The sequence below is a fragment of the Saccopteryx leptura genome, chromosome 7, assembly GCF_036850995.1.
Source record: "Saccopteryx leptura isolate mSacLep1 chromosome 7, mSacLep1_pri_phased_curated, whole genome shotgun sequence".
Classification (NCBI taxonomy): Eukaryota; Metazoa; Chordata; class Mammalia; order Chiroptera; family Emballonuridae; genus Saccopteryx; species Saccopteryx leptura.
The window spans coordinates 12556421-12570366 of NC_089509.1; the positions used below are offsets into that span (position 1 = coordinate 12556421).

The 13946-nt window shown below is 35.9% G+C and overlaps 1 protein-coding gene across 4 annotated transcripts in view; it reads right to left on the reverse strand.

Annotated features, from left to right (window-relative positions):
- Positions 1 to 13946, reverse strand: part of DPP10 (dipeptidyl peptidase like 10) — a 680612-nt gene that overhangs the window by 6251 nt on the left and 660415 nt on the right. For all 4 annotated transcript variants that reach the window (XM_066345442.1, XM_066345444.1, XM_066345441.1 and 1 more), the window contains 5 exons: positions 10658 to 10852; positions 9906 to 9960; positions 3715 to 3814; positions 3165 to 3223; positions 2987 to 3059 (listed from right to left, as the gene is read on the reverse strand). In XM_066345442.1, the coding sequence (XP_066201539.1) occupies positions 2987 to 3059; positions 3165 to 3223; positions 3715 to 3814; positions 9906 to 9960; positions 10658 to 10852 (482 nt within the window). The remainder of the gene's footprint in view (positions 1 to 2986; positions 3060 to 3164; positions 3224 to 3714; positions 3815 to 9905; positions 9961 to 10657; positions 10853 to 13946) is intronic.

A 13946-nucleotide genomic window follows, 5' to 3' on the forward strand; every position in this document is an offset into this window, starting at 1 on the left:
AGCTCCTTCATTTACTGTAGGAAAACATTTTGTTAAGGACTCCATTTTACAGCTGAAAAGATAAACGTATAAATGAATTTTCCAAATGGATTCTTTCCATGCTGGTTTCTAGTGCCAAGGCCCTTGATATCTGTCATTTATACCCTTCCTAAAACTAAACAGAAATATTAAAGTTTAATTAACTGAGTGAACTGATTTGTTGGTAAGTTTTGAAGAAAACTTCAATAATGGTTTATTATAGTGTCATTGACTGAGCCACCAAGCCCATATGGGAGGTGTGTGTGTATGGTGTCTATAGTCTACAGTGATTTGAATAATTTAATCTTGAATATAATTTATTCCTACAATTGAAGCTTCAGAGCACAAGTAGTAAGAGTCTCACTGTCAGATTCAAATCCTTCTTTTACTAATCAATAGTTATATGATTTTTGGCAAGTTAGATTAATTCCGTAATATTAATTTTTCCAATTTGTTAAAGAAGAGTAATAATACCTACAGCATTTTTGTGAAAAACAGGTAAGTTAATGTTAAAAGTTTCGGAAATGGTTTGTGACATTTAACCAGTACTTAATAATAACTACTTGTTTTTACTACTATTAATATACATGTAATATCTTAATACCTCAGAACAAGTTCTAATGTTCTTTAAAAATATTTATGTTCTCTTTCATCATGTTTCACCCAAAATCTTAGCTATCATCTAAGATTTTTTTTTAAGATTTTATATTAGTTATAGATTTTCAAAAAAATGTCACAAAGATAGTACTGGGAGTTCTTGTATATCTCTGACCTAGTTTCCTCTATTGTTAAAATTTTACATTTTTATGGTACATTTGTCACAACTTAGAAGCATTTAGACATTATGCCTCTTTAACCTCTTTTGTTTTTTCAGAATTTTTCAGACTTTCTCTGTTTTTGGTGACTTTGACAGTTCTGAAGAATACTAAGATATTTTGGTAGACAAACTTTATTTTGGCTTATCCATTTTTTTTTTTGGTGGTTAGAGGGAGTTATGGTTGTTTTTTCTTTTTTAGACTAGACAGTGGACATAGAATGCCATTCTCATGAAATGACATCAAGGGTGTACAATATCAATGTGACTTCTCACTGTTGATGTTAACTTTGACCATGTAGCTGAATGATATTTGTCGTTTCTCTGCTGTAAAGTTACTCTTTACTTTCCATCCAGTGCTCTTGAAGCAAGTCACTAATTTCAAGCCCCTCTAATGTGGGTCGGAAGGAAAGTGAAGCTTTGAGGAGAAATAGCTACATAATTTTTTTCAGAATTCTACCTGAGAGATTTGTCTCTTATCTCCCATTTACCTAAATATGTATTATATATGGAACTGAACACTAATTTAACCATGGCCGATATGTTTGAAAATTAAACTTAAAACCTGCTATAATTTTTGCTATAACACTCTTTTTTTTTTTTTTTTTTAGAGAGTGTGTGAGAGGGGTACAGGTAGGCAGGAGAGGGGTACAGGTAGGCAGGAAGGGAGAGAGATGAGAAATATCAACTTATAGTAGTGGCAGTTCAGTTGTTCACCGAATGCTTTCTCCTATGTGCTTTCATGGGGTTGGGGGGGTTTGGGGGGGTTTGGGGGGGCTCCAGCTGCCAGTGACACCTTGCTCAAGCCAGCAACCTTGGGCTTCAAGTCAGCAACCTTTGGGCTCAAGTTAGCAACCTCAGGGTTTTGAACCTGGGTCCTCAGTGTCCCAGGCTGATGGTCTATCCACTAGGCCACCACCTGGTCAGAAGCTATAACACTTTTTTAGTTCTATACTTTGTGAAATGGAATAAAATTCTGAGGCAAGGCAGGGTAAACTAAACAAAAAACAAGTTCAAGATTTAGGTAATACTGATTCAAGATCTGACTGTCTTTGCTCACTTGCCAGGTAATCCTGAATAAATTAGTTTCCTCCTTGAAATAGATTTTTCTCATATGCGAATGGGGCTATAAATAGCCCTCTGTTGTAAAGTTTTATACAGAATAATAAAAAATACATAAATATTTTGAGCCCTGACCCTTCATGTGAATATAAAATATTATTCTTTACTAGTAATATCAGTCACATACATCTCCAATGTTTAACATGATAAAAAAATAAGCAGTGATGGGAAGGTTTCTGTTCTAACTTCAGAGGGTAGCCTCCTCAAATTTCACCTCAGTGCTGGCACTTTTTGCTATTCTGTTGTTTTCTAGGTTAGTTTCCTTGTGAGGTATGCTGAATAACACCATAGTACTAGTCACCAGCCAAATGTGGTTATTTAAATTTAAATTAAGTAAAATTAAGTAAAATAAAAAATTCTGTTTCTTAATAACTCAAAACACATTTCAAATGCTTACGCAGCATATGTGGCCCGTGGTTACTGTGTTCAACAGTAAAGATTATACATCTCTTCATTTTTTTTAAATTTAGAGATGGGAAGATAGTGAAACAGACTACCGCATGCACACCAGCTGGGATCCACCTGGCAAACAAACTATCTTTAGTGCCTGAGGCTGACATGCTCAGACCCACTGAGCTATCATTAGCACCCAGGTGATGCTCAAACCAATTCAGCCACTGCCCTGACTGTGGGAGGGGAGAAGGGAGAGAAGGGGGAGAGGGAGGGGGAGAGAAGGGGGAGAGGGAGGGGGAGAGAAGGGGGAGAGGGAGGGGGAGGGAAGCAGATGGTCACTTTTCATGTGGGCACTGATCAGGAATCAAACCTAGGATGCTCATATACTGGGCTGATGCTCTATCCACTGAGAAAACTGGCCAGGGCAAGATTGAACATTTCTATCATCCAGAACATTTTACCTGACAGTGTTGCCACTGAAGCTCCTACTTCTTCTATTCTTCCTTCTTCCCACTTCCTATCATGCATCAGATTTTTTGACACTGCTCTCTTCAGTAGGTCTATAAGGTCCTTTGTAAGCAATTCCACTTTGCTGAAGTTCAGACCCCATCAATAACTAGCAGCAAATATAATACTTACTGTCAGCAGTCCCATGAATTATTAGTATATTTTCTTCCTTTAAGCCATTGATATTATGTAGCACACTTGATGCCTATAAAGGAAAACAAAACATCTGTATATATAGATCTACCTATATTTATATTTTGACTGAATTTTAGAACAAAAATACTTTTTTTATTATTTTTGAATTAGTTACCTGGTATGTGCTTTCTTCTTTAGAAGGCACACCAAGGTATCTTTCAGAGAAAGCTGAGGCTGTGACCCAAGAAAACAAAAATTTAAGAATAAACTAAAAACCATTGAAATAGCATAGTTCCTTATTTATTGTCTATATTTCACACTTAATCGTCATGCACCAGTAATATTAATTGAATCAGAGCGGCAGTAAATAGCTGAAATATCTCTGATAACGCTGAATAAATGAGCTCAATTGAGTTCCTTTGCATTAGGATTTTCTTTTTTTATTATTATTATTTTTTTATTTATTCATTTAGAAAGGAGAGGGAGAGACAGAGAGAGAGAGAGAGAGAGAGAGAGAGAGAGAGAGAGAGAGAGAGGAGTGAGGGAGGAGCTGGAAGCATCAACTCCCATATGTGTCTTGACCAGGCAAGCCCAGGGTTTCAAACCGGTGACCTCAGCATTTCCAGGTCGACGCTTTACCCACTGTGCCACCACAGGTCAGGCATGGGATTTTCTTATCTACAAATTAATATGTTGTATTAGGTCATTCTATAGGAAGTACTCACCATACAACTTCAAGTCTATGATGGGTGCAATCACTGATCCACATTTAAAAAGCTTTTCATCTGATTTTAAGATCATTGATGCAATGTAGCCACCATAACCCTGGCAAGAGAAAATGTGTACATATATGTATGTATATATAACACATATCAATTATTTTTAACTTCAATCACTATATTTGGTAATATATATATATATATATATTATATATATATCAGAAGGTCTCATCATGTTTAAAACATGAGCAAAGAATATACTATGATCACTTTGTACAGGTAAAATTTTTAAAAAGAGTTGCTTAAATTTTTATGTAACAAGTTATTTTAATAACTTTAGGTAAAATATAAAATCAATCATATATTATCAAGTGTCAAAGATTTGCTCTTTGATTTTATGTCAAATACCTGTATACTACCCCAAATAATTTAAAGATAGATAAGTACTTATTAAATCATATATCATTTTGGGAAAATTGGATATATATTTAGTGAATATATTATTAATAATAATGACTGTTATATAGGATTAAGAAAGGAAAATTAAATATTTAAAATCTCTCATATGTATTTGTTCTGCTTTCAATTTCGTACAACTAAATATTTAAAGAAAATGAGATACAGTAAATAATGTTGCTACTAAGGTGCATTGGATAATTGTTTAAATTTAATTTTAAAATATTCTCTTGCAATATTTTGAGCTAATTTAATTATAAATTCTTAAAAAATAAATCAAGGTGTTCTGTTTCCTTTGTAGTTCATGAACTGACCAGGAAAGATCTAGAAGAGATTTTAACAATGATAGTAATAATAGACTAAGGGAATGACCTTCTGAGCTATCAAATCATTTTAGATATCAATTTTAAGTTCTGCTTAAATATTCTTCATCTTACTGAATTTTAGAGTATCCTAGGAGGTATTAAAAATGTTAACACCTATCATGCTGGACATTAAAGTATTCAGGAAGTATTAAAAATATTAACACCCAGGCCTTAGCACCAGAAATTCTGATGCAGTTGGTTTGTGATGAGGCCAACTTTTGAAAAACTTCCAGATGATTCTAGTGTGGTTCACAGGTATAGGACTCTATAAACACTTGAGATAATAAACAGAGAATTTTATTTATGCTTATTTGTAGCATCATTTAAATATTTAAGTATTGTTACATAAAAGTCCAAAATGCAGTCAGACATTACCAAAGTAGCAAAGAGAATGTATGTAAAGGGTAGCAGAATATTTCATTCCAAAATATTACACTATGGTATATTGATTATTTTAAGCTAGAGGTACTTAAAAAAGCAAATGCAAGGAGAGGTTTTCTCTGAACTCCCCTAAAGATAGATCCTTCAAAAGAAATTCAATTGTTATAGATTCCTTCCCCAGGAATCCTATTAATCATGGAAGATAGACTCTTGTCATAGGCAAGAAGAATAGAAGTCAACACCATACCTAGAAAATTTGTCACAAACTGCATCTTCCATCTATTCTGTTAAGATCTCACTCACCTTTTTTTTTTTTAGCAGTCATTTATCTCTTCTACAAAGCCTACATCTCTCTCTTGTTTCCTTGTTAAAATGGTAATTTAAGCCTGAATTCCAAGCCACCTCAGAGAGTTACTCATTTTTCCCTGGGTATCTCCCAGGTAGACATGAGGTACACGTGTCAATAAACATCTTTTCATTTTTCTCTTGCTAGTCTGTCTTTTATCACAGGGGATCTCAGCCAAGAGCTCAATAAGATTAAGGAAAAATTATATTTCATTCACTATAAATATCAACTTCGTAATGAAACATTCAGTTAGTACCCAGAAGCTTGAGCAAAGCTTTCCCAATAAGTAGGAGCTAAGTAAAATAAAATTATCTTTTATAAACCACCAAGAGTATTTTTGCTCAGTCTCTTTGAGAGAGAAACAAAAGTAGCTTTTGGTTAGCAAAATTTAAAAGTAGTAAGCTGAATTGTGTGAACATATTTATAGAAAACAATGGAGAAAAGAAAAATAATTTCTTCCTACCCTTCTGAGTTCTTGGCTGAGATTCTTTGTAATAGATTAATAAGAAAATAAACAAACAAAAGTTTGTTAACATGTATACTTCATGTATATATGAGAAATAACTAGAGAAACTGAGTAATTCTGTGAGATAGCCTAGGTATCTTAAGTACCATCTTTAACTAAAGAAAGATGTTGGGGGAGGTCCTTTATAAGAGTTTCCAGAAACATTGCTTATTATGCAGATTTAAATCAGTCCCTTTTCCATTGCTAAGACTTTCTTATGATTTAGAGCAGTGTTTTTCAACCAGTGTGCCGTGAGACATGGTCAGGTGTGCCGTGGGGAAATTAAACATGGGTCCCCAAACTACAGCCTGCATGCCTGATACGGCCCGTGGTGGCTATTTATCCAGCCTGCTGCCTCCATCCGAACATAAACATTCCCCTCACAATCCCTCCAGCTATCAGCCACAGGAAGAGTGGAGGCACAGGGAATGCTCACTGACCAATCACCTTCTAGGATTCATCCCGACCACTAGTGATGAACCAATAGTAGGCCGCCTCTCATCCACACCCAGGAAGGTCCCCACTCGGGCTGCCACACACTTGTCATTGTGTGGCAGCGGCAAGTAGTTGAAGCTGCTACTCCTCCCCATGGTCCCGATTTCTAATTCTGGTCAGGACTGGAGGTAAATGTTGCCACCACTAGATGAAGCCTCAGCCTCACCTGGTTATGTCTATCCTGATGGTGTATATAGATATTTGACCTTTTTCTTTTTAAAAGAGGCCCCCGCAGAGGGTGATATACAATGCATCACAATGCAATCTAACTTTAAAGCTAAAGTTTTCTGATCTTCCTTTGGACAGTTTTTGGTTATCTGTTGCCAAGTAGTTCCCCATTCTGGCCAACAAAGCTATTTTGACATTGCTCCCATTTTCAACCACATATCTATGTGAGCTGAGCTTCTCAAGCTTGACTGCGATAAAAACTAAAAACAGAGAGAGACTGAGAACTGTTGAGGAAGAGCTTCGTGTGTGTCTTTCTACCATTCCCGCCAGGATATCCATTTTGTGTTCATCGAAACAGGCCCAGATTTCACACTAAGTGAGTATAAATACATTTAGAAACTATATTATTAACTATATGTATAATATGTACTGTTATAGTGTCATTTTGGTAGGTGGTGTGCCCCAGGATTTTGTAAATGTAAAAAATGTGCCGCGGCCTGACCTGTGGTGGCGCAGTGGATAAAGCGTCGGCCTGGAAATGCTGAGGTTGCCAGTTCGAAACCCTGGGCTTGCCTGGTCAAGGCACATATGGGAGTTGATGCTTCCAGCTCCTCCCCCCCTTCTCTCTGTCTCTCCTCTCTCTCCCTCTCTCCCTCTCCTCTCTAAAATTAATAAATAAAATAAATAAATAAATAAATAAAATTAAAAAAAAAATGTGCCGCGGCTCAAAACAGGTTGAAAATCACTGATTTAGAGTCATCCTTCTCTTCTAGATATAGAGAGGAAGACACAAATAGAGATTTCCTCTCATAAATAAAAGTAACTTCTCTGTTTTCAGACTAGAAGGGTCAGCTATTTCTTAAAATAACCACATATTCTGGTATGATATATTCTGTTCCCCTTCAGAAGTTTGAAAGGGGTGTAATAAGCCATGCAAAGCAAGTAAATAAAGAGTTATTATAGAGTGAGAGTGTGCTGGGCCCTTAAAAGTTCTGTCCCTAAAGAGAGCATTTTTATTTCTTTTTACTGTATTGTTTCTAGTTTTTTCATAGAGATGAGAGAAGAATGTCAGATCCAAAGGTTTCAAGTGCTTCCCACAGAGCAATGAGAGAAATGCACTTTGTTTATTTATTCATTTATTTTATTAAGTTGAGAGAGAGAAGGAAAAGGGCAGAAGGGAGAAGCTGGAAGTATCAATTTGTGGTAGTTGCTTCTCGCATATGCCTTGACTGAACAAGCCCAGGGTTTGGAACCAGTGACCTCAGCATGATTTATCTACTGTGCCACCACAAGTCAAGCAAGATAATGTACTTTAGATGCATCTTAAGTGGTAACTTTTCTTGTTCTAACTCCACAAATGCCTGAGCAAACTTCAACTGATTACGATTTGGTTGTTTACATATATAAAACTGAACACTTTGAGAAAATAGCTGAGTATTCCAACCCACAGAACAACTGTATATCACATATATAAATAATATAAATTAATAGATTGTTGCTACTTTTTTTACCTCAGTATATCATGATTCTTAGAGTTGATTATCTCCAGGTACTGAGAAGAACGGTGTCTTCTAAAGGAGAAGCAGATCCTAGAAGAACACTTCTCCTTTTGAATATTTATTCAAAGTACTTGGGAATCTTCTTAAAATGCATATTTTAATTCAGTAGGCTGGGTGTGGGCCCAGATTTAAAATTTTTAAGAAATTCTCAAGGCATACTTGTGCTTCTGGCCCACATTTTGAACCGAAGGTTGTTATAGTATAGTTATATACTAAAGAACAAACCAGACCTTTAAAAACTGTATCAGTGTCCTCGAAAACAATTCAATCTCTGAAGAATGAGCTGTGGAACTCTTAAATGTGGTTCTAAAGGGAAACTAGGTGGTAGTAAGTCATTGCTTTACTATATTTTTAAATATGAAAATTTGAGATTCATGAAGCTGCACACTCTTTAAGACTTCTTGACAGAGAAACTGGAATACACTTCTCTCTGCACCATTTAAGAACCTAGTCCAAAATGCTGCTTTCATTTGTCTTAAAGAAATAACTTCTAATTTTAACAGAAAGACAACACTGGTAGAAATTAGAATAAATTAAATTTTTTATCGCCTTCCCCTCATTTTTTATTTATTTACTAAATGCAAAAGTAAATCATACACACACAACACACAAGTTCCTGGAAAATATATTCTAGAAAAGGGTAGGCCAGATATGAAGATGGTGATTTTAATTTTCAAAACAGATCACATCAGAAAGAAGCCCAAACTGGTGGTCATTATGTTGACTCTATAGTCAGTTACAGGATGTTTATGATTAGATTTAGATTAAAAATATTCAATAGTCAGTGTTGGCTGCTCTGTTTCAATTCTGCTGTCTTTTTACTGGTTACCCAGTTTCAGATTTTTCCATTTATTACAATTATTATATCAATTTCACTTGTAAAGCCTTTTTGCATTACTTATAAAATTCTAACAGATTTATTTTTCTAAAATCATGCTTACCTATAGAATACTAGTGAAATAAAATTGGATATAAAAAGCCAAAAGTTTTCTAGGCTGGCTGAAGTTTATCTCTTCTCTTTCCCTCTAACACCCATGTGATAATTTTAGAATACAAAGTATTTCTTAATCTTGCTTTCTTGGTGTTTACAGGCTTAACATTACAAGTAGAAAAGGGGTAAGAGTATTGTCTAAAAATCTATATTATTTAATACAAAAAGCATTCTTAGAACCACTATCATTCTATTTCTTAATCAGTTTTCATGTCATGTTCTCTGGGTTCACTTATAAATAGTAGAAATTATTTCATATTCAAACTGATAAACACGAAGAATTTGTTTTGTCTAAAATAGTGCTATATCTTCCTTTCATTTCTGTATCTTTATAATGTCTAGCCTAGTGATATGTATAATCTCGGTACTTAATAAATATCTACATAAGTTTGATTTTGTTCCTCTGATAATAATGTTGATCTGGAAATAAAATGATTGCAATAAGAAGTTAACATTGTACAGAAAACATGTGGTCATCTTTCAGTTTAAGCCATGTCAGTCTTCCTGAAGGCTTGCCATCCTGTGATGCTTTAAATGATTTCTATGACTGCTCCCTTTAATTATTTATATCTCAGCTTAAATGTCACTTAATCAGAAGGCCCTTCCTTGACCACTCAATCTAATAACATTGGCCTTCCCTGCAGTTAATTTTTATCCATTGATCTTTTAAAAATATTTTATAAGACTTATTACCATCGGAAACTATTTTTCATTATTTGTTTACTATCTGTTCATCCTCCAGATGGTAAGCTTCATGAAAATAGAGCCCTTTTTCTGTCCTGTTGTTATTTTAACACCTGGCACTAATTAGATACTCATTTAATAGTTGCTGAATTAATAAGTTATTGAATGCATATAGTAGTAATTATATATAATTCATAGTAAATTAAGGAAATTACACACACACACACACAATATTTCTACTATTTACCTTTCCAAAAATGCTTAATCTTTTGGAGTCAATGTATGGTAGTTTCAGTAAAAATCTGCAGTGAAAAAGGAAAAAAAATATAGTTATATCTTCTTGAGTTAAATGCACCTGGGGATTTAATCTTAGCACAAACACACACATATACACATACACACAACACAAATCAAATTAAAAATACTTTTGCAGTTGCAGCGCCATTCATGTACAAGAGCCCTGTATTTCAGAACGCTGCTAGTCAAAGTGATGGTCCAGTAGTTTGGAGACCACCCTGTAGCTTGTTAACCAATGCAGACTCCTGGGCCGCATTTCATATCCACTGAATCAACATCTACATTTTAACAATATTCTCATCAATGTCTCTGTACTATTTTAAGGATCCTACTAGATTTCTCATGTCACTCTTTCATGCCAGCACAGTAAAGGTGACTGAAAGCTCAGGAATTGTTAATTAACTACAGAACTAATATACATTATGGATTATGTTAAATAAGTAAAGTAATGGTACAATTAAGGTCTCTTTCATTTTCATAAATCAAAAGTGAATTCTAATCCCACAGAGGAAGTACAATAACTCTTTTATTATGATGCTAAGAGAGAAAAGTACCTGAAAATAAATGTAATAGTCTATATAATTTATACAATTGTCCAATCACTAAAATACAAACCTCTGAGTCAGCATCAGTCATTTTATGTATCATATATCTAGGTTCTGTCCCTGTAGGAAAAACAGTAAGAATCGTGCAACCACTTACTTCACAGCTGCTATTTGGTCCTTTACTTCCACTGAACCTAACCTTCGATGAATCTCCTGCAAAATTTTCAGGCCCTGGAACCCACTTCCTCTGCCATCAAATCGTGCAATGATGATGCTATCTGTGTCGACAAGCACTGAATCCCAGTCAATATAGAACTTATCTGTAACCAGCTGGCTTCCTGGTTCTTCATCCCTGCAACACCAACACATTGGACAAATCTGGTAGAAGTTGTAGCTTTCACCCTTATTGGTTAACAAAAATTATGGAAAAGATGTATGATGGCTATTAAGAGACTATTAATTCTTGAGAAGAAACTTGAAATTTTAAATTATATCTTCCTTTGTGAAATTTAAATGAAAATTTCTTGGAACAAAATGAAAATACAAAACAAGATTTAAAGCTGTGTATGAGAGATTAATTTACCTCATTTTTCAAAAGGAAAAAAAAAAACAACGAGGATAATACACACATTTCCAGCAGCATTTCTGCAGAATGATTGTTGGGTTTACATACAAGCTCATCTTTATTAGATTTTTTCCAGACATTGTTTCAGAAATGTCTTGCAAATGACATGCAAGGTCTAATGGAGAGAATCAGTAGTGGAATTATAATGATAATTTAACATGAAATGTACAACCCTAAACAATGCCAGACTTAAAAAGAAAATCTATATTAATATTTCTGTATTTTTGTGTGTGGTGTGGTGGCGGTGGAATTCTCAGTGAGGAGAATTTAAGCAAACAGTGAGGATATACTTTTTATCAGTGAAACTGACAGCAGGAAAGTAAAGCAGAGACACATCAGTTTGAAAAATTTGAAAGCTAAATGATGGACACTCAAATTATGAAACATGACATTCTCTCTAGAGGAAAAAGGTGATAAAATGTTAAACTGTCAGATTCCAATGCTATTTATTATTTTATATTCCAAAATACAAAAAGGTAAACAAAAAGCAGACTTTTTCATAAGCCACACAGGTTATATAGGTCCAAATCCAAGTACAGTATGAGCAGGTCCAAATCCAAGTATAGTATGAGCACACAGTGAGTGGTCCCCAGGAGAGTTTTGAGAATCATCAAAACATCTAACTCTCTGAAAGAATCTCTATTTTTAGTTGGACTGCATACCAGAAATCTTCACCCCCACTCACACCTCTATAAAGACTCCCAACTCCCTTGCCTTCTTGTTTATGCAAATATGTTACCTAGAAGCACCCATACACAAACTAATCCTCATTAACATGTTCTTAGGTTATGAAATTAGCTAAAGAAAATAACTTCTGGAGCCTGACCTGTGGTGGCGCAGTGGATAAAGCGTCGACCTGGAAATGCTGAGGTCGCCGGTTCGAAACTCTGGGCTTGCCTGGTCAAGGCACATATGGGAGTTGATGCTTCCTGCTCCTCCCCCCCCCTTCTCTCTCTCTATCTCTCCTCTCTCTCTCTGTCTCTCTCTGTCTCTCCCTCTCCTCTCTAAAAATGAATAAATAAATAAAAAAAAAAAAAAAGAAAAGAAAATAACTTCTGGGCACTAAATGGAACTGAGTAGATACAAGGGTTGTCTGGGACCAGTGAGTTAAGTGAAGGAGGAAGTAGAGAAAACATCAGACAACTAAAATCTACGGAATGCTGGTGTAAGCTGAATTCTGTCTTCTAAAATTCATGTGTTGAATCTCTAATGTCCTGTACCTTTGTATGTGATTGTATTTTGAGACAGGGCTGTTACCATGGATATTCAATTGAAATAAGGTCATTTGGGTGGTCCCTAATCCAATCTGATTTGTGTCTTTATCAGAAGAGGAAACGGGGACACAGAGAGAGACCCTGAGGGCATGCATGTGCAGAAGAAAGTCTCCGTGAAGAGGCAGCAAGAGGGCAAATCAGCAAACTACCAAGAGGATCCTCAGAAGAAATCAAACTAGCTGACATCTTGATCTTGAATTTCTAACCTCCAGAAAATAAATTTATGTTGTTTGAGATACTCTGTCTGTGATATTTCCTTGTTAGCTCTAATAAGCACTTTAATATAAATACTTTCTGTGGTTCAGGCACTTAAGATCATTACCTTACTTACTTATACACTATCAACATTTATTTAATCTTTCTGAGGAAGAAGTTAGCTGTTTCATAGTTTATTACAGGTATTATGGTTCTGACATCATAAAGAAACTGGGTGTTAGTCAAATAAGTTTGTGAATATGATATACATGTTTGCTCGCATTGGGTATGGGGGACAGGCTGTAAGCTTGCAAGGTCCTTATAGTCTAAGGCTTAGTTTTTTGTGTGTGTCTTTTTTTTTACAGAGACAGAGAGAGTCAGAGAGAGGGATAGACAGGGACAGACAGACAGGAACGGAGAGATGAGAAGCATCAATCATTAGTTTTTTGTTGCGCATTGCAACACCTTAATTGTTCATTGATTGCTTTCTCATACGTACCTTGACCGTGGGCCTTCAGCAGACTCAGTAACCCCTTGCTGGAGCCAGCAACCTTGGGCTCAAGCTGGTGAGCTTTTTGCTCAAACCAGATGAGCTCGTGCTCAAGCTGGCGACCTCAGGGTCTCGAACCTGGGTCTTCTGATAGAGTGTCAGTCCGACACTCTATCCACTGCGCCACCGCCTGGTCAGGCTAAGGCTTAGTTTTAAGACTAAGCCTTTGCCACCATTTTAATACTAAGATCTTTCCAACATCCTTCTAATACTAAGATCTTCTCAAAACTAAGCTTTTCCCCACACCCTTGACTGTTGCATGATATAGGGTGGTGCACTCTTATGAGGAATCCCATTTATGCCTCAGCATAAGCGGTTTTGTATCAGAGACTTCCTTATTTGTATATTGGCTTAAAGGCTTTAATTTTCTATACTCTAAAATGAAGCGGATGGTGCTCTCACTCGCTCAGATCCTGCTATCAGCATTGCAGAGGAGAGGCAGCCAAAATGGAGGAGTGCTGAAGGAGAAGCCAGTTTGTGCAGAGTTTGGGCAGAGAGAAGGAGATTGGGAAAGAAGGTGAATAAGGCTGGTGAGGTAGAAACCTTTGATTCTAGGAAAACTTGGATGAGTCAGTGGCTTTGGGAGCCCTGAATGGAAAGGGAAGTGTTTGCCCACTGTGTGTATTTACTTGCCCGCTGGGTGTGAGCTAGGATTAAAGGTAATGGCCCAAAAGTTCTTGACTCCGTTGTTTCGTTACTGTCTGTCCGAATCAAATGTGAACCTACATGGGCCAGGCGGCTGTGATGGTGGCCGTGGCTACTGGCTTTACACTGGGCCATGGAAATTATTTAATCATAACCC